Here is a 26,226-nt window from a genome sequence, read left to right on the forward strand (position 1 = left end):
GTTTGAGGAGCTGATAAACTGTTAAGTGAGTGTGCTAAAAACAGTAAGAGATCTTCCTATGATAAAACATGCTTATAAAATGGGTATTATTAGCTTGAGGTTAGTCTCATGCTGTATATACCTCTCTCTAATGTTTTTTGTTCATTAAAACCAATAAAGCTTTCATAACAAAAGGTTTCAGAATAATAATTATCTTCTAGTAAAGTTAGGTTTAAAAATACTGGATAATCCTGACTGATTTAATAGTGTTGGCCCAAGTAAAGCAAACTTTTCACTCTTTGTAAACATCTGCCTTCTTTTAAAGCAATTCAATTTATAATAAATTGTGAAGTAACTGTGATTGCTATTTGCAACACTCTTGGTTTGTGAAGAGCATTTCTTAGATAGTCTTTTTTTTCCTTAGTACAGATCTGAAAATAATGAGTTAATGTCACACTTTTATGAATAGGGGCCATAATGAGACTGAAGTGTGTATGTTGATTAAAGGAAAAATAATTGAAATATTTCTGAAACTGCAAAGAAATTTCAGCTTAAGGCCATGATTCTGTTCTGCAAGTCAATCAAATGAGAAAGTTATTTTATATGTTTTGTTGCAGGCATTTTTTCCTTGGCTAAAGCAAATGTCATTCAAGTAGTCTATATAGTGATAACTTTGGAAATACAAAATAGTGATACAGACATTCTTTTTAGCCAGTCACATAACTAGTTTCTGTTCAGGTTCCAATTTCCCCTCTAAGTACTAACAAAGTGTATTTAATCCATAATGGGAAAAAAAAATATACCAGGAAAAAATATAAACATTATAGCTGTTCAAGATATGCATATTTTAACATGTACCTATTTTTCTTAATTAAAGCATAGCTTCAAAAGCATAATTGCAAAATAGTGTATTTTGATGGAAAATCCATCACAGGAATCTTGCTGAAAAGCTTCAGATACACAGACAGGCATGAAAACGTGGGGTGCACTGCCTGTTCCCTGGTGATCAAGAGGTTAACTTTAATTTATCTCTTCCCCTCCCTTAAACTGGTTCTGTGAGGAGGGCTGCAAATTAGTACTTGGAAGGCACAGCAGGGAGATTAGCTTTAGGGAGGGAAGGGCTCCCCACTCCAGCTCTTAGGAACCTCACCTGGAGAGAGCATTTCCTTTTCTACTTAAGCTAACATATTATGCCTTCTTGTCACGAATGTTATTCCTTGAGGAAAAGTCTTCTCTGGTTCTATCTTGCAATCTGCTGCATCATTCCAAGTGTGTGGTAGAAGAGAGGAGAGCGATAAGGCTGTAACAGGAGGGAGCCAGGAAACCGCTGAGGCTTTACCTGGGAACAGGAATCCCAGTGTGGTGCATCCTATGGGATTCCTTTACCCACCCAGGCAAAAGAGGATCCCATCTTTCCTCTTGTTCGCACTGGCCTGAGGAGGAGCTGCAGCACTGCCCACTGTTTCCTATGACACCACCAAATTCTGTACAAATTCTGGCATCCATATGATGCTGTCTGACAAAATTCATTTGACAAGCACAGCCTACACCTTTCTAACTCTGAGAAATCCACAATGGTTTTTTTCCCCCTCTGGGGCAAAGTCATCTCTTTCCAAACCTCAAGTGTCTACAACTGATCCATTGTTGAAACTGTTAACAGGTGGAAAGGGGGAAAATTTACCCACTTCACAATGGGACAAATAAAAAATTGTTCTATGTGGAATCAATCTTCTGCCTCCCAACTGAAATAAAATTGGGGTATTTGCATTTCTAAAAATAATCACCAAATCTATTTTCATAGCTAATTTTAAAAAGTTAAGAATGTGCAATAGGGGAAAATGTGAACAGATAGAATCACATTCTCATAATACGTCACATAATGTATAAGTACATAGTAGTATAAGAGAAACATTGGCCCAATGCAGAATTTTCCATTGGGATTAGTGTTTACCAGTACAATGTTGTATACATCCTCAGAAAGCTTCTGATTCTGGTTCATGTCCTCCTGCTTCTGTGAAATTCCCAAGGATTGCACAGAGGAGGATACCCCCTTGCCCAGTCCCTCCATCCTGTGTGGGTATTTACTGTAACTCCCAGGAGATGGTGTGTGATGTCTGGGTAGGATGAAGGGGTCGGTCTGTCACCACAAATGGAAGGAGCTGTTCTTCAGCAGGGTCTCAACCCACCAAAGAAATGGTCCCTTCCTGCTCTGCTGCATCTCTGGGTGATGCTCAGGTGGTGCCTTCTAGAGCGCATCTAGAGGTAATTTTTCCTTGTGGTTTTGCTCTTTTCCCCCTTCATTGATGCAATCTTTTTCACTGTAGGATCTCAGAAAACTCTCAAGAGTCTGTGCTTATACTGGGCTAAGGTGGTTACAACACAAAACAGTATGACCCCCTACCTCTTCTAGTCCCTGAGGATTCGTGACTCAACTGGATTAGCATCTTCAGAGAGCTCTATCAAGGAGTCTGCAAGAACAAAACTCAGTGCAAACTTCTACAGGGACCTCTGAAGTAATGTGAAATTTGGGATTAGTGTTTTCTGTAGAGGATTTTGAGGTTCCTGCTGGCATTGCTGGGGATACTGTTTATCTATCTTGTGGTTGCTATCTTTGTAAAGGATGGACTTGTTAGGATCTTCAGCTCCCTTCTGATTCAACCAGATCTGATGGGACTCAACACTGAACCACTTGGTGAAGGTCTTAAACAATGAAGAAGGTTAAGTGTAGTCACTGTCCTACCTCACAGTTCTGCAATCTGAGTATGAGCCTATCAAGTTTCCCCAATAAAGCTTTGATATCACTTTTGGTGAGCATTGAAGGACTTTGTACATGAGCAAAATTTGATTCAGCCCTTAAATTAACCTCAACAAACAATGTGTTTCCTCTTTCTTTCAGGTATCAGAGGTTTGAAAAAGCGTTTCTGCTTGCTGTTGACATTGGTGCTCGGGACCTGTTCATGGTGAGTTGTTTCTGGAGGTAGAGGCTGTTGGAGGATATTATTTGTCAGCTTTTGCACACATTAAAACAGTTCCAAGTCATTTGCAGTCTTGGACACATACTGAAAACAGAACTGTTCTGCCTTTGCCATCATGAAACTCATCAGTAGGAACTGAGTGTCAAGTCACTGACGTTTTCCCCAGCATGGCCTACAGGCTAATCTTGATTTTCCAGCAATTATTGTGTATGTTTTTAAACTTTCCCTTTCTTCATCTGACCTGATGTGGGTGAATGTCATCTTTCACTCTAATAAGCTTATACATTTCTAATTTGTTCCTTTAAGTCCTATTGCTGAGTCCTGGACACAAGAGCTGTCCAGGTCCTGGGGATCCTGAATGCTCCTAGTTTGTCTCTTGGGGTTTTGTGAAAAGTGACAAATTATGAATGCTTCTGCTGGTACTTTTAAAACAACAAAGCTGAGCAGCATCAACACAAAGGTTTTAACATTTCATGCACTCTCTGCCCCCTCCCATTTAATTAGCTACAAAAGTAAAATTAACCAGCTCTTAAAAGGTCCTCTGTGTGAGCACTGCAGGAGGTTCTTGTTTTATAAGATCTTGCACCACAATGTCACAGTGAGGTCAGATGGACAAAGCCAGTCGTGCTCTCCTAGTCTCTCAGCATGTTGCTGCTCCACAGCTGATTTCATTGTTTTCAAAGAAACAATAGGAAAGGGCTTGTTGAAAAAAAGGCCCTTTGAACGATTCGTTTGCTTGACTCTTTTGCATAATGAAGACATTCTGTTGTTTAAATTAAGCTTTGACACTAGATGTTAATATCATTTATCCCATTAAGTCACTTGCCCTGCTAGTTTGATCTTGATATTTAAATTGTATGTTAAATTACATAATTAAATCCTGCTTTTAGGGGTTATGAAAATTCCCTTCTAATTATATAAAAAGTTGTGTGAACCTTTTGATGTTTTTTTCACGGCTCTAATCATCTGGCTTGTTTCATCTAATTAGAAAGATGTGAATACTGCGATAAACTTCCCTAAGTATGCATCAAAAGAATGTGATGGAAATGTCAGACTTTTAGGAAATTCATTACATGTTCTATGTTTACTCCCCTCGATTTTCTGTCTTTTTAGATCATCTCCTTCCTTTTCTCTCTTTATTGAATGTATCCTCTTCAATACAAATTTTATACCTAATCGTGCTAAGCACTGCTGCAGCCACGTGTAAGATTCGGACTGTAGTATGTCTGGAGCAGATTAAAGGTTTTTGCCAAGGGCTCTCCCAGTGTACAAATAATAAATATTCCCTGATTTTAACCATTCTGACAGAATAAATGTCCCAGCATTTACCATCAAAGTCCTCTCTCATATGACTGAGAGCACTTCCTATGTGATCTTTTTCCTTCCCTCTGTTGATGGCAGGACTGAGGGAGCAACTCTGTGCCAGGGTGGGAACACCAGTGTTGGGTGTTGAGATGGGTACACAGCTGCTAGCAAGAGGGAGAGACTGTGCCTGGCTCCACAGGTGATAGATAACATGTTCTACTCTCACGAGCTTTCTTCAAGAGGATTTTCAGTGTTCGCAAAGCAATTAACTCCATCCTTTCCTACTCTTTGCCTTTCCTTTCCTCTCTCAACACCTACTCTTCATTTCCCATCCTACCAGTGCCCTTAAATATAAATGTATATTTCCAAAGAGCTCCTCCTGGCTTATGTCTTTGTGAGATCAAAACCAGTTCTTTAATGTCCTCGTTCTGCTTGCATTACCTTTGAAATTCCTCATAGTCTCCCTTAAATTATGCTACAAGCAGCACACATCCCTGCCTCCTCTGGGGAAATGTCCTTTTGCTAATTCATCATCTAAGTCAGTCACTAATGAACAAACTTTACAATGGTGGTACTTCTGCAAGTCCACTAAGTACAGGACTCAAGAAGCTTAAGCATGCATAGGTCATTAGGAGTATTTATTTTTGCCATGGTAATTTGTAGGGAATTTGGCTTCATTGTGCTTAATAGTGTGTGAAAATGAGATGATAACCTGTTCCCTGAAACCTTACAGTCCTTCTATGTATTAGTAAAATAACAGTGTTACTGCTAAGCAAGGGCTGTGCATCCCTCACTTCTGTGTAATACTGAATGATTCCCATATATTGTTTATGTAGGGCAAAATGCAATTAAATTACTAATATACAATTTGACTCTACATGTATTTGAAGCAGTTTTATCCATTCTTAAAACCTCAGATAGCTCTAGGAGTCACATCACCTTGTTCCCAAATAATTTAATGGGATTTCAAGAAGAAACAGTAGTCTAAATGAAGATACCTGATGACATAAGCAAAATGAGAAAGAAAAAAAATCTGTGTATTAAAGGGGAGCAGAGAAGGGATAAAAAATGGAATTATAGAGAGGAATAGATATAACAGAGGTTAAGGAGGATGCAAACACTGAGTACGCAGCACCTGAGACTTCTAAGAAAATGTCCTATGTCTTAGAGAATTTACTCCGAGTATCCATTTCACCAAACAGGACTCTCCAGCATTCCCATTATTTGTTTTGAGACTGAAAAGAAGTTTGAGAGAATGGTATCTGAGGGCTAATTTCTTTCAAAGAAACAAAAAAGAAAAAAAAAGGCTTAAAACTATAGCTATAGCGTCACTAGATGATGCCATAGCAAGACACATACACTGCTGTGTCTCTCCCTGAGCTTAACCCTCACGTCACATCCAAGTCCATCAATTAATATAATCTCCTACAAAGTTCAATGAAAAAGTAAAACTGAAAAGGACATAATATCAAGAACAACAGCTCCATTTATTGGACAGCGACTGATCCAATCTGTGACAGAAAAGATCAAGCAGTGGAAAGGTTGTTAACTTGAAATGCTTTTATAGTGCGTTCCAGCTCTCAGCTGCTGAAAATTCAAAAGGCCATCCCATGTACCAAAGGTAGCAAAAAATGCAAGAAAAGACACTTTAATAAAACTGTCAGATCTTGGGTGATACACTGATGAGGAAAGTGCATGCTTCGAAGAAATGTTGGAGTGTTGCCCAGAAATATCCTATAGACAAATGCACATCGTGTTTCAAATGACTTCTGCTCACCAACGGCCAGCTCTGTGAGTCACAAAGGGGGGAAGGGAAGTAGTCCAAAAAGTAAGCAAACTGTTAAATGATAAAATAGAGCCCTTTCAGCAAGCTCCTGATAAGCAGCTGGAAATTGTTTTTATTGTCACCATTGTGTTTGAGAGAGATGTGATCTTTGGACTTATAAATCCTTAGGTAATTGTGTGAAAAAAATCCATCATGAATATTCAGATAATTTAACTGTTTTTTCTGTCATTCTTTAAAGCACCTGTAATCTGATGCTTCTACTCTCTGTTTTTTAGTTTTCTAGTTTAATTCTACTCAGTGAGCTATAAATTCTTAGAAAAATCCACTTTGGCTGGTTTTTTTGAATGAGAAACACCTAAATTTGGTCTGAAATGGTCTCATTTGGAGATTTAATATCTGCAATCTTTTCTTTCTAAAGCTAGTTTAGAGATGAGGCAAAGGCTACTTTTTTAATTGTTCTTCGTGACCAGCAACATGAGGAACAACAAAGAAAGCCACTTACCAAGCTACTGCTAATCTTTATTTCTTACAAGGCCCCTATTAGTTAATGATGGGTGTGTAACGCCTTTACATTTTTTTACTCAAACCAGAAAACGAGCAAAACTAAGAGCTGAAATAACAAGTACTTTGATACACAGAGAGCACAAGCTCTTCACTGAAAAAACTTCATTGTTTTCTCCAGTTGTTTCCACTCCATCCCCAAGCTTACTATTTGAAATTGCATGGAGGTGCAATATAAACTCATACAATAAGTTTATACTCATAGTTTAAGCAACAAAAAGACAATCATTAAACATTGTATGAATGTATTTTATATAAGTCTGTCTGTACATCCAAATCTCTGTAAGTTCAGACTTGTCCAAGAGCCCTTGGGTTTTCTATTGTTATCTAAATAAGGTGACAGTATCTGCTGTTTAATCTTCACAGAAATCATACCTTGCTGCTCAGGCCCTTTTCTCCTGACAACCAAGTTAGACCAACAAAGAGAGGAAATACAGAGTTCGCCACAAGTTCATAACCCATTACTCTGCTCCAAGACATTTGCACATTTTTTAAGTCACACCTGTGTTTGTGATGAGAAGACGCTGCTGTTTCCTGCAGACTCTGCAGATCCTGCAAGTCAGCTCCAGACTTTCCTACATAATCATCTCAGTTCCCCTAAGATTTTCAGTTTTGTTATGAAGTTGTTGTTGTTTTTGTTGTTGTTGTTGTTGTTATTAAATTAGGGGTTCCTGAAAACGGCATGTCTTTCTCCTAACACTTTTACTCTCAGTATTTTCATCTAAATGTGTCTTTCTAGAGTAAAGTCACTTTTCCTGTAAGAGTTTCTGTCACGCTGATACAGGTGACACTAAACTCACATCAAGAAGGATGGTTTCACCTGAAATCTTCCACATTAGGGAGAATATAGTTGCTTTCATGGCATGCAGAGGTCAATATTTCCAGTGAACACTCCTTTTCCCTTTAAATTCCTGCAAGCACATGGCTTGCAGAACAAAGGAATTGCTCAAATCTTCAGATATCAAATTGTTGCTATCATGCGAGGGAGAGCAGTGACAGCAATGCAGGACTTCTTCAGAGAAGAGAGCCGTTTATTGAATGAAACACAGATATTTTATAGTATGCTTTGCAAAGCTCAGGCAGAACAGAAAGTTACTGGACAGAAAGGAAAACCTTTTGTCATGTATTCACCATACACACGTAAGACAAGCAACAGGTGCCTAATCTGTGTTTTTTCCTACTCTATCATCTACAACTTGAGCTTGGTTCTGCAACCCAAAGGCTGTGTATCGAAAACAGCCTGGGAAGGCTTTAGTTCCCAAGAAAAAATAAAGCTGTGTACTTGTCACAGCCTGAGAAAATCACGGCTGGAAATTTTCCTAGGCCTTAGACAGTTGCCACATCAAATGACATCTTCAACAAAGTACTGGGGGAAAAAACTTCTGCTGTTCTTGGATTTCCTTCACTTTCTATGTCACAGTTCATGCACAGAGCAGCATGTGTCTGTGATGCCAGATGAGAACAGTAATTTCACGATTATAAGCTGCACCATGTTGACTAAAATTTTGGTCTGAACCCAAAGTGCGGCTTATAATCAGGTGCGGCTTATATATGGACAAAGAACGAAAAGTTGCTGTTTTAGTTTGGAGGACAGGTGTCTGCTGAGAAAGGCAGGAACTTCTCTTTGAAATGGAGAATGTAAACCCCCTCCCTCCAAATTACTATAATTTTGAAATCAAGGGGCTTTCAGGCAAAGATATGGGAATTAGGAATAACAGTTCTTTTCTAGGGAAATTAAAATTAAAATACAGTACTACAAAGAAATAAACTCCAAACCCTGACAAAGTCAGAGTACAACCTGACACCCTGTCAGGCAGGGTGTTGGTAGCAGTCCCATTAAATGGTGGTTGCAGTCCTCTTGCAGTGACAGATGTGATTCAGTTGAAAGCAGTGCTCCTGCAGAAGGTGCAGTTTCCCTCTAAAGGTCCAGTGGTGATGTGGAGAAATCCAGTTTTCCTCTGGAGTCAGTGGAGAAAGGGGCTACCTTAGAGTTCCAAAACCTCTGTTTTTATCTTGGTAAGAAATGTTGGGCTCTTCCCCCTGGCTGGAGCAACTTCTAATGGGATGAAGTAATTTTATCTGTCACACGGTGGGACTCAATGGGCCATTAGCAGAAAATTACTCTCTGGAGGAAGGATGGGTTGTGAAAAGATAAAGAACACTGCCCCGCCTGGTTTCAATGGATGGCCCATTAGCAGAATATCTCCCGCGGAGAGAAGGATCACTACCCCCACCCTCAACAGATGGTGGTAGAATAGATACCTTTTATCACACCCTGTATTGTAACCCAAGACAGTTGTCGATACCCAGACAGGCGGCTTATAATCAGGTGTGGCTTACAATCGTGAAATTACTGTAATTGTCTCTTGATTAATGGTCAAGAATGAACTTTTCAAGGACCAAAACCAAGGTCAGTGAGAGTGTAGTCTGTCTTCAGGAATATATTCTTCTACAGAGTTCTGTATGTAGTGCAGGTGGTTTTCACCTCAAATATTAATATGCAATAAAAAGCCTTGACTTTTGATAAGGACATGCAGTGATGGGACAAGGGGGAATGGCTTTAAACTGGCAGAGGACAGGTTTAGGTTGGATATTTGGGAGAAATTCTTTCCTGTGAGGGTGATAAAGCCCTGGAACAGAAGTCACTCAGAGAAGCTGTGGCTGCCCCATCCCTGGAACTGCTTAAGGCCAGGATGAATGGGGCTTGGAGCAGCCTGGTCTATTGGGAGGGCAGGTTGTCCCTGCCCAGAGCAAGGAGTTGGAACAAGCTGATCTCTAAGGTCCCTTCCAACCCAAGACATTCTGTAATTCTATATAATAATATCCCTGCTGCAGCCCTCTGATTTTTGACTCTAGATAAAAGACTGAATCCAGAGTATCAGCAAATATTCATGCTAGACAACATTTTTGAAAGCTACTTGTTGTTCAGGAGTGGCTCAGGAATCATGCCAACCCTGTGGATGTTAGAACCATTGAGCAGCCACTGTTGCTCTTGTCACCTCCAATATCAGCACAAGGAGGAGCATCGTCGCTTCACCCACAGAGCAGTGAGGGTAATGACCTTCAACAGTGAGTGTATGACAACATTCAAACAAAAATTGGTCTGTAGAAGATGGAAATCTTCAAATCATAAAATCATTAAGTTTGGAAAGGGCCTCTAAGGTCATTGAGTCCACTTAACAAGTCCATTATTAACAAGTCCACCACTAGATCATGTCTCTAAGCACCACATCTGCATTTACAATGCTCCAAATACAGGCTGTCAGCCAGGAGAGTTCTGCTACTTCAGATCTGGTTTACACAGAGCCACCTCCTGTCAACAATCTTTTAATTCAACAGAAGTTATATTAAAAGTAGAAAGATTTGTTTCTTTTAGATACTGAGTCAATAGCTTTGCTTTTATCAGTACAAGATTGGTCAGTGTTTTATTCATTGCTGTATTCAACGGCACAAGTAAGGAAACATATTTGCGTTGGAGGGAATTAAAATGTAATGGTAGGTTCATCAGTTCCATCTGTGTTTGTGATCTAAATAATGAAAGAACTTCTTTCTTTCAAAATCCCTTTTGTTGCTCCTTTGAGATTAATTTTAGATTAATCTTTTTTCTTCTTTATTTCCAAAGGACATCCATTACCTTGCTCTAGATAAGGGTGAATTGGCACTAGCTGAAGTGGCAAAGAGAAAGGCTAATGACATTGATGCAGAATCAATAACTACTGGAATTGGTAAGAATTAATGGTGTTTAAAAAGCCCTTTTGTTTTAATCAATACTTGTCCTGTAGAACATGTTGTTGTATTTGTAGAGGGGTTATTGTTTTGATTGCATTATTTTCTTTGAAAGTGAGACTGGATTTTTATTTGTGACTAAAGAACAGTATTTTTATTCATAACTAAAGAAGGAGGCTTATAAAAATGACATGGCTTTGCTTTTCAGTTCCTATGTGAGGATAGCTATGAAGTAAAAAGATTGGTACTGCGACTATGTAGAAAAGTTCAGGGTGTAAAAACTGAACTGAGTGCAAGAGGTAAGGGACTGAATCTGAAAATCTTTGTTCACAGCAACACTAAAGGCCAGGCATGGCAATTTCACTCACCTCTAAATATTTGCTGGTGCACACTGGAGCCACATCCAGCATTGATATTTTGGCAGCACTCAGACGGAACATTTACTGATGTGAACACAGCTTCACATCCTGGCTTTAAAGCAGCAGCTTTTCATGCAGTGGAATTCTTGCCATTCCATAAGGAATATCAATGCTAAAGCTGCAGTGAGACTAATAGCTAAAACACAGATGATTTTTCATGCAGGGGAACTCACAACTCATTCACTCTTTCCTTGTGTTTCTTCTGAATTGACATGAAGAGATGTATGCAAGCACATTGAGACCATTCTGATTTCATGCCTTGTAGCATGAACCAAGCAGAAGGTGTCTATATCTAGGTAGCTGACTTCCATTGGAGACAAAGGAAAGAAAATCCACAAGGCCCAAAAATGTTTGTATAAAATTTGCACAGGTCTGTTTTGCTTATTCTACTACATCATTGAATATTAGAGGAAAGCATGGAGCTTTTGTCCTTATCCCATGCCAACAAGTAGAATAGGAATAAAACTCAGAAGGTGTTTTTGTAAGTCAGAGTCAAAAAACCTTTGAGATCCTGGGTAACATGGGATTCTTCTAGAACTGTGCATCTCCCTTTTTACTCAGAGCATACAAGGGAATGCCACTCCACTATCTGGAAATGCAGAGAGGCCATATATGCATTTGTGTGGCTATTTCTATAGATTGTATAAATCCATGACTTTCAAGGCTACTGCAATACAGTAGAACCTCTTTTCTTCTCCAGCAGAGTAAGAATCAAGGAGTGCTTCTCCTGAATTCTTCTCTTCAAGGTCTTTCATTTCCATGCTCAAAGCACTTAAAGATATTTTTCCACCATAACTGGGCTTTTGGGCAAGCCCTTTCACCACTAGAGTTTGAAAAAAAATTGACACCTGTTTAGGTCATCCCTTAATGAGCACTTTAAAGTGTGCAGTTACATCTCCCTTGCTTTATCTTCTCTTACTTCTTAGGTGTTTATGTGCTGCACCAAATATAACTGAGATACCCAGGACTTGCATCTGATCATTATCTATTCTCTGACACTTAATCCAGAAAATTTAAACTCTGATCTGTATCTCCATTTAATTCTTTGCAAACTACCATGATTACTAGATTTCTGAAGCTGGGCTACTTATGAATTTAGTGAGAGCCTTTTGTAGCATTGTAGATGCACATGCAGGGAGAGGGGTAGGGAAAAGAACTGAGGTGATCACAGATGCCTTCCTTGCATATCAGATGTACACATGTAACTACAATTCAGCTAGAAATGTGCAGGCACAGAGTCTTCCCCTCCTCCAGACCCATCCTACAGTTACGTCTGCAATGCCCCATTAGCATAAATTATTAAACTCATTTTATATGATAAAGACTTTTGCTGAATAATTAACTATCAGGATGATTTAAAATACTTTTCAATGCCCCCAGGAACAAACTGTCACTGAGATTAATTCTTTAAACAGTAATGAATTTGCATCCAATTCATTTTGTATGAAAATAAACAGGAATCTCCCATGAGTTTGTTTCACTGCAGAGTTGATCTCACCTTAAACATGTGAAATCTCAGCCACAGGTTTTGTTTTGCTGTACTTTATTCCAACGTCCCTTCTAATGATGTTTCTATTTCATAAACTGTTGTTGGCAAAAAAGTTGACATGAGGTATGAACTTTGTGGACCCAATTAAAACAAAAGATAAGTGCTTTATATGTAAATTACTGTATTTTTCTAATATTTTGAGAGGGAGAGAAGAAATCGCACCAGAGCCAGAAGTTTTAAAATGCAGTTTCAAGCAAGTCTGTGTCCCCTGACCTCTTCCCAAATCCAGTCCTCTTCAGCTGGTCCCTGCTTTCTGGAGCTTGCAGCCACTCAGTTCACCAATGCTCACACTTCTTCCCAAACGTCTTGAACACCCGCTTCAGGCTTTTACAAGAAGACAGTAAACTAAGCAAAGAGAAGCAGGAAGGTACAACCAGTGTTCTTGAGCTTATACACCTCTACAGCTTATTTCTTGTATATATATACATATGTGTGCGTGTGTGTGTGTATATAGATATATATACAGTAATTTCATGACCATAAGGCGCACCGGACTATAGGGCGCACTTTTTTTTCGCAGCGAGGCTCCACCCCCAGCTCCCCCCACACGGTTTCTGGCCGAGGCCCCGCCTCAACCCGGCAACCATTGGCCCCCGCGCCCACCTGTACCCGGCAGGGGCGATGCCGTGGGCCCCCAGGCCCGCCTGTACCCGGTGGGGCCGGGGCATGCCTGCCACCCCTCCGTGCCGCCTCTCCGGGGCCGGGGCGTGCATGTAGAGGGGCCATACCGCCTCCACGGGGCTGGGGCGTGTCTGTGGAGGGGCTGTCCCGCCTCCACGGGGCCGGGGGGTGCCTCTGGAGGGGCCATCCCACCTACATGGGGCCGCGGGGTGCCTCTGGAGGGGCTGTCCCACCTTCACGGGGCCGGGGCGTGTCTGTGGAGGGGCCGTCCTGCCTCCACGGGACTGGGGCGTGCCCGCCGCTGCTCCGCCCCACCTCCACCCGGCAGCCATGGCCCTGCCAGCTTCCCCCACGGCTTGCAGCTCTCACTTCTGGGTAGGCAAATTTCTGAGCTTTGTCCATCAGATGAGGCGCACCGGACTATAAGGCGCACTTCCGGGTTTGGGGGAAAATTTTAGTCAAAAGGGTGCACCTTATAGTCGTGAAATTACTGTATATGTGTGTGTATATATATATATATATATATATATATATATATATATATATATATATATAGATATATATAAAGTGAACCATTGTCACTGTCATATGTCAACATCTGATGAAATTTCCTGAGCTAGCCAGCTAGCCCATCCCCAATCCTCAGCTCAGCGCTGCTTGAAAATAAGATGAGTCAGTTCTTCTGGCTGATTCCCAAGCCTTTGAGAGTGTTCAATCTTGCCCCAGATATATTTAATTTGCCAAGATATTTCTGTTTACAGGGCTCACTTCAAGCATAATATATTTCAAACTCAGACTTTCAGGAAAAGTTTTCAAGCTCCTACAAATAATGAAGACTGACAATATAATTTCATCTAAAATTTATAAACGTCATCCAGAGTTCTATATGGGTAGATTCCTCACACATATTATAGCAATATTTGTGTCAAGATAAAACTCAAAGTAGGTTGATTATTTTAAGATTTTCTGAATTTTGGCTCTTCTAAGTTCATCATCATGTGATTGCAGTTTGCTGTTTTGAAGAAGCCATCTTCAAAGCTAAGGATTGTTGTGGGCATCTGGTAAAAACACCTGTCAAACTCCAGAGCACAGTAGTTTGGTCAGAATATTGCTGAGCAAGGTGAAGTGTCAGGTGAGCTATGGTTTTGGCAGAATCATATATTTTGTTTATCTGATTAAAATCTTCTGAGGATAAGTATTCTCATAAGATTTTATGTTTGACAGCCTGTGAAAATGCATCTTGAGGGATGAGAAGATTGAAGTAATGGTACTGAACATCTCAGAAATGGCATTAGCTATCTCCTCTTTCTCCACTCTTGCTTGATCAGCAGATCACTGGCCATGGATCCTATGGCTCCTTCTTCCAAAGATTTTGTGTTGAATTACTTCTGTAGTAGATCCACGAGTTCTTTAATGAGATCAGGGAGTTCTCATTTAGCCTTGCCTGAAATGTATGCTGTGCACCTCATTTCACATGATTAAAAGAGAGAATAAATTATTTATTCAATATTGGCATATATGTAGGTTACTAATAAATTCTGTTTATGAGTACAACCTGGCATATACTCTCCTGTAACAGTATTGTCTGTGGTGGGAGAGTGAGTCTGTTTGGTGCTGTAAAGTGTGGGTTGCTAATGTAAAACCTGAGTTGCAGAGAACTGACATGGCAGAGCCTGTTAAGAAATGCCATAGCTAATAATGATCATGGAGGTGAAGAACTCAGCCCTTCAGACATCATTGCTCAATGAATATCCAATGAAGAGCATATGTAGGCAGTGTCAGAAAGTTTCCCAAGGCCAACTTCCAACAAATTACATTAGGGCCTAGCAAGCTGATTTTAACCTTCAAATCAACAGCTTTCACCCAAAAGGGATTCATGTTGTGACAAGACAGATAACTGCTGCATAGTTGAAAGGCAAATTGGGAAACCTTGTATTTCTACTTAGAATTTCAGAATATTAGTAACTAATGTTTAGGCAACATTTCTAACAGAGGTATCTTTACAAAAACACTGATGTTCAGATAATTGCATTGTTCTGAAATGCTAAATGGGACTGACTAACATTTTGGTGGTTCACTAATGTCTCATGAAATTGCTTGAGGTTTTTCTATCTAAAACAGAATTTTAAAATATTTCTGGAAGTATTCCATACTGTTTGCGAGATAGGGAATCTTATCAGTTCTCACAGAGACTGAAGTCTAATTTCCCACAGTGTTTGCAAAATGACATTTAAAATGTAGGGACCCTAAATGTTTCACCTTACTGGCAAGGATCACCAGTTTGAACCCTAAGTGGAGAATTAATTAATTTTATCATAGTTCTGTGGTAGTGTTTTATATTGAATGGCTTACATGTTCTGTGTGATAATTAATAATGACATAACCTTCAGTGTTTTGTCTGAGGTACCAGTCTGGTCTTGCATTACAGTCAGCTACATCCAAATAATTTATCATTTGTCCAGATCTTCTCCTCTTCCTGACAGTCCTGAGGAGCCTGCTTGCATTTCAAGACCATGTTTAGAATTGTCCCCATGTGTTTGTAACCTTCTTTGGCCTTGCATTAGCCTAGTTGGTAACATTTCCTCCTCCTCTGATCCGTATGATCTCCTTTCATCTCTCAAGTGATATTCTTCCTCACCCTCACATACCTACTCTGACACTGATGACAAAGCCTTCTTCATTTCCTGCTCTTCTTTGGCACGTGCAGCTTTCTCTTGTCATCTATCAAGTTTCGAGTTAACTGAGAATCTTGACCTTTATTTAATGACTTTTATGTCACTGTATAACATGTTTACAGCATGCTTCAAAGGTATTGTCACAGACACAGGTGAACTGTGGGCTGGGAAGACTCGGGGGACACCTATTCATGCTACAGTTTTTTGGAGCCTTCCCCCTTCAGTTTAAGTGTTAGATCTCCTATTTATTTATTTCTATTTTCAGTTTAAGTCAAACAAAACCTCTGGAATTAAACTCTTTGCTTTTATTTTTTTGATAATGTGACTTCTTCCCCAGAGAGCCAGAAAAACATTTTTAATGAAAAATGCTTTCTAAGTATGATTGGCAGTTCACCTATGGCAAGAAATTAGTCTCCACAAGCACCTTTTTAATTTTGTGCCACCCAAGATGAGTGTCTTTAAAGATCCATAGTAATTTGAAATTATTTAACTGTGCTCATATATACACTCTCTTGAACATATCAAGCCACACACAGCACTTGACACAGAGCCCACTAAACACAATGAAAGGATTTCTGCCATCTTCATGGCCTTTGGGTGGGGATTTTAGCAAGCAACAATCTCATGGGTATGCCTGGTATGACCAGGACAGCTGCCATCTACAAAGATCTGGTTTGGAAGGACACTCTACTTGGTATAGAGGGGCTTCAAGAGGAGGGAGCAGCAACCAGCCCTCAAGACATTGCATCCTGTTTTTAAATTTCCAGCTGGTACTGAGGACTTTACTCTCTTGAGAGTTACAGGCACTTACTGCTCCCCTCCTTGTGTTTTTTTCAAGAAGTGGAATAGTTTGTTTTACTTGCAGTCTATAGTAATGCTTAGCTATTTTTGGCTCCACCTCATCTCACCTCTCTTCTTGCTTGTGTCATGATGTCAGTTTTGATCTATACCTTCCCACTGCTAGACAGCTTTGCCTAAAGACATAATCCTCAGTCCCTAATAATTATGAGTACATCAAAGGCTAGTTGGTTTGCTTAGCTGCAGAGGTCTCCACAAAGATCTGTGTATCTTCACTTGAAAGTGATTTATAGTTTTGTGTCAAGCTTTAGAATTATCATGGCCTTCCATTTTTCCCCCTTCTTCATAGTGACATATTCTTGCCCACTACAGAACTGATTTTAAAAGCACAACTATATGCCCAAAATGAAGACACATTCTCCTTCATATTTTTGTTTTAATGATTCTCATATTTTGTAATGCCTGCTAGCAGTAAGATTATGCCCTATTGATTATGAAAAAAAATTCTTACCAGAAGTCATAGATTAACTCTTTTTCGCAAGTTTCAGGGACTTCCATTTTTTGTACCTAAAGCCTCATACTATGACTGGTTTATAAAAAAACAAACAAGAAAAAAAATTACAGTCTTTCCAAATTCTGAAACTTGAAAGGAGTTGTCTGTATTTGATATGGTATTATTCTGCCAACAATTAGGATATTGCAAGGCATGTGAGGTCACTCGGCTCTCTTCAGTATAATTCCATCTTATCCATATAGCCCCCAGCCAAGTTGATGCCCACAGACAACAGTGAATGGATGACACTAACTACCAAGAAAACAGCATATTTTCGGTGGCAACAGATCAAGAAGAAAGTTTTTAAAGTGAAAGGAATTCACAGAGCTACACCTTGGGGGAGGATGTAACATGATAAAGAATAGCTCAGCATAAAAGATCTCGGAGGGATGCCCATGGCATGGCATTGAAGTGAAGAGACGCAAGTCAGTACTCAAGCTGTTGACATTGTAGCCAGGAATTTAAGTAGGAATTTGGCTTCTCATCACTGACTTCAGTCCATAGAGTACAGTAAATTTAAATAGAAAGCACACATAGTTAAAATAACTATTGAAACAAAGTATCAAAGAAGTTGATGCATGGAAAGTGTCTTTGCATGAAGGCTGCATGAATACCTTTCTGGGAAATAGGTCTTAGCCAAATACAATTTATGCATTAGTCAAACATACGTTTTTCTGGCTTTGTGTAGGATACCTGGATGAAATTTAATAGTCTCTAATTCACTGTAGGTCAAACTAGATGATTTACACTATATCATTATAGTATAATATTAATATGTTCTGGATTCCACTCTTGCCTACAGCTCTGTGAAAAAGCCCCTGGTAAATCTCCCATTAGCTTCAAAAGGCCCACATGTGGTCTAAAATACTGCAGCTAAAAGCCACATAATATATATGTAGTATATATTCACACATCTCGTAGTATGCACGTGTGTGTGTACATAAGTGGGTGTTATATTTACACATACACAGCCAAAATATGGCCAGTCATGAAAATAGCTCCAAATCTGAACACAAGCCAGAGGAATTATTACGTATTTGTATTTTGCTTCATGATATCACAGAAGCCGGTGCTTTTTTGTTGTTGGTGGTGTTGTTTGTTTTTTGCTTTTTTTTTTTTTCTGAAAGAACAAAAAAGTAATCACAAGCAGGAGATGCTTTCATAACTACTGCAGCTGGCTGGGAGCTGTGGATCTGTGTGCTCACGGTGTGTCAGGGGCATGTTTGTCTCACACACCCTGGAGCCGTCCCGCAGTCTCTCGCTTTCTGACAGGGAACTCACCGGTTGCATTTCTGTGCACTGAAAAGCGTTGGCAAACACATATTTGCATGGCAGTTGGTATGTGTTTTGTCCTGCTTGCTCTGCGTAATGTAACGTGATGTGACAGGCTGTAATTCATCACATCAGTTGCATGACAGCAGAGGGATTGGAAAAGAGGTGCGATGGTGGGCTGATTTGAGGTGGCAATTTAATGTTGGGTTGTATTCTGTCTATGTTAAGGCTTTTTAGAATGACCTACCAAAGAATTATCTCCAAGTATTCCCTGAGCAGGGGAGTTTTAGAGCTAGTGGTCAGTCAACACAGTAGCACAGTCAACATCAGGAGAAAGCTGGAGATCCCTGTGCTCAGAAGAATGACTCCTGCGAATATGAGAACCCTGGCACATGTAGTATTAGATCAAACAATCAAACAAGAACACTGAAGGACAATTTATTTATTTCCTCCTCTTTCACTCCCCAGGCACACCACAGGTCCTTATGTGGGAATACTGTGGAATTGCCAATGGCAAAAACAGAGGTTGAGGCTGTTTTCCTCCAAAGACTCCTACACAAGAGACTGCTTGAAAGTTCACCCCTGAAAAATTCCCACCACAGGCGTTAGGGTGCTTGATAACCTGATGTTGGTTCTTGTTGAGTGCTTCCAGCCTAACAAAACCAAGTTCCCTGTTAAAATCCCGTCTCGGGACTGGGACATTCTAATCAGGACACGGCTGGTGAAAGCCATAGGTAAGAGCTCAGCATGGCCTGAGGGTGAGCTTTGCATCCACTCCACATCTCAGTCATGCACTTTCTAAAGTGTCAGACTTGGCCAGAAAATGAAAATGAGTTCTTTAAGAAAAACCATTGGTGAAAAAGTGATCTGTGGTGCCTAGCACAAGGCACTAAGTGCATCCAGAATTAATGACTTTTTTCTCTCCTCTACATATGCTTTATATTTAATTTCAGCTATTTGAAGTGTTTTTCCCTAAATATACTTCCTGTCAGTTACTCTGCACTGACGCTTCTTTTAACTTTCAGTCTCGGTGGCATGAAACTTCTGTCCCTCCCCAACTCATGCATGAATAATACCTGCTATTCAATAATATTTTTCACAGCATTCAAGACACCAAAAGTTGTGAATTGTACTAGATTTCAAACTCTAAATTCAGTCTTAAAAACAGATTGTGAGGCAGTTGATTATCTCTGCAATGTTGATATTATGAAATGGCAAAATATTTTAATATGATGGAAAGATATCATTAATGATAGCTTATGAGCATGTATGGTGTTCACTTTAATTAGTCACTTAGTGCAGTCACACTGCCAGTGTCCCACCTCTTCATCTTTATGATAATCAAAGCTGCAACAGCCACTTAATTTCTGCCTCCTGCCCTCCCAGCCCAGGGACACCATACCATCAGTAAAAAGTTAGGATAGGGTTCTCACATAAATTAGATTCCATGGATTAACCCCTTAGCTCATAGTTTAAGAAGTTTCCCTGTAAAGGAACATGGAAGTCAATATTCTTTCTTGTCATCTTGTGTTAAAAACCTAAGCATGGCTTCTCTATTTTTTTTTCAAAAATTTAACATTTTTTCACAACAACTAGATCATATTTTTTCTTAATGAAACCTATGCAACCTGGTGCAACCTAAAGTTCACCAGATGAAAAGCAGATTCTGAGGCCATCCCAGACACCTTGCAGAATAATCCCAGGGTGTGTTTTTACGTTATTTGGTAGGTGGTGGTGAACCATCAGGAACCTTACATGAGCTCACCCTCTGACTGAAGGATTTGGAACCCAGTCCTAAACCATGTTTGGAGTTCACTGCTAAATTTCACCACACCCCTGCTTAAATAATACAAACTCTTATCAATCCAGATGCGAGATGATGGTTACAATTAATTGGTTTTTTGACTGCATAGGATGTACTGTGGCCAAAGAAAAGAGCTACAAAGTGCTTACCTTAGGTCCTTGCTTTTAGCCACCAAATGGCAAAATGTTTAGTTCACGAAGGCAAATGCCTGTGTGGGCACCAGATCAACCTGTTAATTGTGCTGCCATTGTCTCAGATATGTATGGGAAGAGTTAGCACCACACTGATCACTGTAATAAACAGAATTTTAACAGGAAAACATTCTGGGAAAATTCTTGCTTTCCTCAAACAGTCATGAAGGAAGCATAGGCTTTAGTCAGTGCCTTGTTTTCATATATTGTTATCAACTGCACTGCCCCAACCTATTCCCATGTGTGTTTGAGAGTTTTGTTGTCCTCTTGTTGGGATTAGAAGTAAGACAGCAAGTAAAGAACTGGATGTAATTAGACCTTTACAACCATCACCAGCGGTCTGGATGGCTCTCCTGATTTTAGCCTTGGATTGTTTTGTCTTCTGTTGGGGACTGTGTGACCTCTCTGTAGCAGGCTGCCCATCTGTTCAGCACCATCCTGTGCCAGAGCCCCTTCTGTCACCTCCCTCTGGCTGACCACACAGCCAGGTGAAGTCCATTGCCTAAGCTTGCTTGTTTTTTGTAGTTTTTTGTAATTTTTGCCACATAGGGCGAAAGCACACCCCTGGGGAATCAGCTGTAATCCTCTCGTTCGTGTTTGCCATTAGGTGTCAGTGTGACAACAACCATGGTACACAAAGGCTGTGCTGGGGTGTGCAGGGATACCACCCCCATCCTAAACTTCTCATTGTCCACTCGGGGAAAATACAGTGTGAAACTGAGGGGAAGGAAAGGTCGAAAAAAACAATAAACATTTTATTTCCTGGTGGTTTTCCGTCACCTAATTGAAATTATTTACTAACAGGTAAGTCTGTTTGCATTTCATTCAGCGTGTCTCAGGTTCCTGGTGTGCAGTTGTCAGAGAAGTGTAATATTTACAAAACCAGGAGAAGAGTTTCTGCACACACTGATCTCACCCTATTTTGGGGCAAGAGAAGTAGTCAATATTATCAGTAATTTGCAGTCAGCAGCAGGTAAACTGCTTTGCCCAGTGCAAATGTTAAATTACTTGTGTGTGTTGAAGTCTGACAATATTGGTGCTTATAGACAAGTCCTTCACAAATGGTTTTAAATACTGTATTAGAAATTACAACTTGAAGTCCACTCGCTCCAAAGAGAAGAATAAAAAACTTTAAAGCTAGTTTTAAAGGAACTTTTTTTGGTCAGAAATAGTACCTTTTATTTTGGTATGCATAATGAAGAAATGGTAAAATACATGGCGTATATTAAGAAGTTGAAATTGTTTTTAAACAAAGCTTCAGACACTTTCCAAAAGGTAGCAAACAGTCTTTGGTTATATGGGAGTTTTAAAAGTTTTAAAATAAAAATCAGGGTTTGGGGGGGAAAAGTAGTGTTAGATGAAAATTAATTTATAGAATATTCTCCAGTAGCAGTATTCAGAATACATTAAATACTCGTGGGATAGCCTCTTTTTTTGCCTTATGTTTGGAAATTCAAATGTTTTCACTTTTTATCAGATTTTGATCAGGTCAACATAATGGTTAAACCGGCGTGGCCTTCACCAGGATCAGGGAATCTGTTGTGCCAGAAGATCATTGTGATTCAGCTTTGCCTTCACCTTTTCTGCTTCGAAAGGGAACAGGTTCTGAGCAGGGCTTAAATTTGATGTTGTTTTTCTTTATACTGATAGATTAAATCTCAGGTAGCACCATGCTGCTGTGATAAGCATCTGAGCAAGGTGGCTTTTCTTTTACCTCCTTCCAGATTTCTAGTAACTCCATGACACAGGAGTAGTTAGTCCTGAGCATGCACTGCACAGCCCAGGGTAATCCTAGCCAGGACAAGAATACTCAAGTACCATTTCTGCTACAATTCCCCAAGCTGGGCAGTTGCAGGTCTCTTCATGAGAGCAACGCCTTCCAAAATTTGGTAGCCATGCCCCCCCCACTTCAATTTGGGGATGGGAAATGAAATCTCATGTGCCAATGTGATGTTGTCCTTAAAACAGATAATTATAGGCTTTAGGAATAGAGAAGATGCCTGATTAAATTGCTCCTGCCATCTGCTACTGCAAGACTCTGAAGTAATCCTTGACCATTTTCATATTAAGAGTTGCCACGATGATGTTCTCCCACTGGTTGTGCCACTCAGCTTGCCTAGAAAGCTGTCTCCTCTGCTGTAGTTTACTGGCATCCTAACTCACTTTTGCTTTGTATTATTTTAAATAGAAGTGATTAAACCTTTATATCGGCGCTGTTGGGGGGCTTGAAAGTCCCTGCTGTATAACACATCTATTTGACTTCAGAAGTATAAATTGAAGAGATCCTTATTTTCACATGTGGTTTCAGATCAGGTTCTTCTTGTTTGTAGTGCAAAGGGAACAGATGAAAAGCCAGCTAGACAAGCAGTTTTATAAACCCCAGCACTGGCCACTGTGGCTGCTTGTACCCCTTCTTCGTTGGGGTCCCAGGGCAGGCATAAGAAGAGCCTCAAGGGCCAGGCACAAGCTGCTCACATGGCACTCTGGTTTAGGTGAGGCCAAAGGTAATTTTTCTGGTTTTGAAACAAAATCATTAGTCAAATAGATGTGAAAGCAGCAGAGAACTGTAAGCCTGCTTTACACTGAGCACTGTTCTTACAGAGTGTTGCTTCAATCAACTCTTTACAGATCAGAAAGTATCCTGGTGCCAGGATCCTCCCTGCAATGGGCTGAGTTCCCAACTGCAGCTAAACTAGTCCAAAAATGTGCCAGATAACATGAGGAAGGGTTTCCTCCTGAAGTCAGGGAAGAGGCAGAAGGAGCAGAGTCAGGCTGTAAGGAAGGACTATAAGGGCACAAGAATAGCCAGGTAGAAGTAAATATCTCTGGGTGATGCACATCTGTGTAAGAAGCACTGGTGGTAGCACGTAAGGAAGGAAAAAGATCACTGCTGCAATGCAAGAAAGTGGAAAGATGCCTTTTTAAGGGCACTTTTTTCCCATTGAACATTAATTGCTTTCATGGATACAAAACACACTTTAGGTGATAAAAGGAGAGGCTGATAAGCAATGCTGTATTTAACAGGTATCAGAGAATGCAATGTAGGTTAATTATCTTCCCTTAAAATTATATTTTTTTCCAAAGAGGTGAGCATCTGAGACAGAAGCTAATATCCAAACTGCTGTTGTCTACTTCAAAGAAAAGAGAAGCTAGAAAGGGAATGGAAGGGGATGGTGAGAAGACACCAGTAGGAGCCATGGTGACTTTTTTCCCCTGGCATTGAGGCATCAGTTTTTTGCATTGCTTCCCATGGACTTTCCTCCTTGGTTACCTTCAGAAGCACACGTAATGCCAGGAACTGCCCACAGTTCCCTCCAGGGCTTTGAGCTTCCCAAGCAGTGTCCACAGCTGCTGCTCCTGCTGACACAGATTATTTAAATAGGCAGGGAGAAAGTATTGGTGTTTGCAGGAGGCAGTGTATAGTGTAAACTACCTCTGTGAGGTTTTAAAAAGAAAAAACACTCTGGTATTCCTGCCACTCTGTAATTGAGGGGTATCAGTCAGGTGAAGATCTTCCCAGGGAGTGGAAGGAGCAGTCTGGGAATGAAAAACCCCCTGTTCCTGCAAAGTTGTGATTCCCCTTCAACAGGGCTCATGACGTGTAGTGTGTCCCCTTTCCAAAGCTGTTTTCCTCTAAATCATTCTCTTCTAGTGGGAAAGGGTGGGAAGGAAAGTATCAACCCATCAATCAGGGTTTTCGGTGCCAACAGGGTCACATCAGCTTCGAAAGCCTTTGGGCACCCAAACCACAGAATGTGCTGCTGGTTATCAGCAAGTCTGTGCAGCAAAGCTCTGCAGCAGGTGAGTGACAGGATGCAAATATCAGGGAGAACCTGCCCCTGTATCTGCTTCAGTGCCTTTTCAGCCACACCTTTCTGGTAAATTGTAAAATGTCGGTCAGGGCGCTCTGGAGATGTGTAGAACAAAGTGTGCTCATACCCCAACTTCTTTTAGGTCCTAGTGCCTTGAGGTGCATTTAGAAAATGCATCCAAGTTTTGTCTTATGTTGTAGGCCAAGAGACATTGAGCAGAGCACTGCTGGAAATGTCATTAGGAGAGCTTAGCAACAGGATATTCTGTGATTTCAGTTTCCAGGATGCCCTTATGCATATCCTGTGAGTGTATGTATAAATATGTGTATGTGTGTGTACAAGCACAGAGTTTGCATATATACACATCACAATAAAGTTTGAGGGTTTGCAGGTTTAAAACAGCATTTTGGTGCCAGCTGTGTAGCATGTTTTCTATGCATTGCATCAGTGCTGCTAATTTTCTGTGCAAAGACACACACAGACTCCACAAAAACTTGGCCCTCATTTTATGAAAACTTACCCAAGACATTACAGTCAGTACTTTTAAAGTGACTGAAAAAAAAACATGTAAGAATTTTCAGTTTTGGTACTCATTAAACTTGTTGATATCAGAGTAAGTTTAGTCCACACAACCTTCCAGCATGACTAAATTTTTTTTTTTTTCTGTGAAACCCACTGACTACAAATACATTTGTCTGGCAGAAGTTAGAAAACAATGCTATTTTATAATTTGGGTTTTATTTATAGGTAGTATTCCCATTTTTTCATTATTTGGGTTAGGCAACTAACTGATCCCAAGTTTTTCTTCATTAAAAGAAAAAGAAAAAACCCTCCTTTTAATTGGTGTGAAGCACACACTTTTCAAACTTCAATAGCATAAATTTTTCACTTGGTCAGAAAGCTGATTTAATTCGCTGCTAGGTTAAATGTTAAAGGTTTCAGTTTTACATCCATGAATTCTTAAATTAAATTCAGTACATTGCTTAAATTTCTAGCTGCAGTGCATTTAGCCTAATTGCTTTGGTAAGCTGGGTGCTTAGTAACTCCTACTTCTCTGAATTTTCATCTTTAAAGGCGAGCAAAATAAGCCTGAGGGCCACAGGTGGGCTAGCCTGCTCTTTGGGATTCACCTGTGGGGTCTTTGGATCTCTCTTCCAATCTGACTGCATCCTCAGACCATATCTGATGAGGCTGTTCTACTGACAAGGGGGAGTATTTAAACACCTGTAGGTTTTAGCTGTTTAAGCTCAAATCAGTTTTGAAGCAACAAGAAAGGCTGAACAAAATGGTTCAGATTTCAGTCAGTTGTCAACTAAATGTGTGCACTGGGCCTTTAAGTATTTGGCCAGACACATCTTGATTGCTTGGCTTTTGTTTTCACCCTTGGAAAGTCAGCTGGATAATGCCCTGTAGCCAAAGTCTATTCTGCGATGCTGTAAGTGGGCTGGGCTGGGGATGTGGGGTGGGGGGCCTGGATGAAGGGAGAATTAACCAAAAACAAAGTTATATTCCTGTATTTACAAATTTTTGTGAGCCGAGGTGTTTGCAGTCATTTTCAGTTTTCTTGCAATGTTAAATATAAAAATCATAGGTAAAAAAGATAAAATGGCCCCAGCAATGCAATCTTTAAGGTAGGCTCTTTTTAGGGACAAATCAGAATACAAACACAGAGGTGATGGAAACAATCGAGGAAACTTCCAACAGCAGCACCCTCAGAGGCAAGCCTTGAGTGTCTAGTTTTTTCCTCTTTGTTTACAGTATTTTTAAGGCTTTGAGTTCTCACACAACATATATGTCATTAAATGGCTGATTCCTCTTTGCACACGTTGCTGTGATGGCCTGTGGCAACCTGAGTTAATTGTTTCAGTAGTTGATGGTAGTTACTAGCCATAATTATTATAATTTGCATTTATAAAAACTTCTTTCATCTAAGGATCTCAAAATGCTTTTGCACACATTTAATTAAACTTCACAACATCCTGTGAGGTAAGTGTCAAGAGTGTTGTTATATTCCTTTTTACACAGGTTTCTCCGAGAAAACAAGGTCAGTCTCTAACGTGACTGGTATTTGGTTCACATCACTGGCACAGGACAGGCAGCATGGCTGCAGGAATTAGGAATGCTGATCTAGGTCACTTTGCATCTCCCACAAAGCTCTTGCTGCTGCCACACTGCGTGGACGCATGCGCTAAACCATGGC

General features: G+C 40.2%; 1 protein-coding gene across 3 annotated transcripts in view; it reads left to right on the forward strand.

The window, feature by feature from the left end:
* LOC116993576 (WD repeat containing planar cell polarity effector) overlaps positions 1 to 26,226 on the forward strand; it is a 157,939-nt gene that overhangs the window by 106,388 nt on the left and 25,325 nt on the right. For all 3 annotated transcript variants that reach the window (XM_033054358.1, XM_033054360.1, XM_033054359.2), the window contains exons 14-15: positions 2,876 to 2,939; positions 10,229 to 10,331. In XM_033054358.1, the coding sequence (XP_032910249.1) occupies positions 2,876 to 2,939; positions 10,229 to 10,331 (167 nt within the window). The remainder of the gene's footprint in view (positions 1 to 2,875; positions 2,940 to 10,228; positions 10,332 to 26,226) is intronic.

Source organism: Catharus ustulatus, chromosome 3 (genome assembly GCF_009819885.2).
Source record: "Catharus ustulatus isolate bCatUst1 chromosome 3, bCatUst1.pri.v2, whole genome shotgun sequence".
Lineage (NCBI taxonomy): Eukaryota > Metazoa > Chordata > Aves > Passeriformes > Turdidae > Catharus > Catharus ustulatus.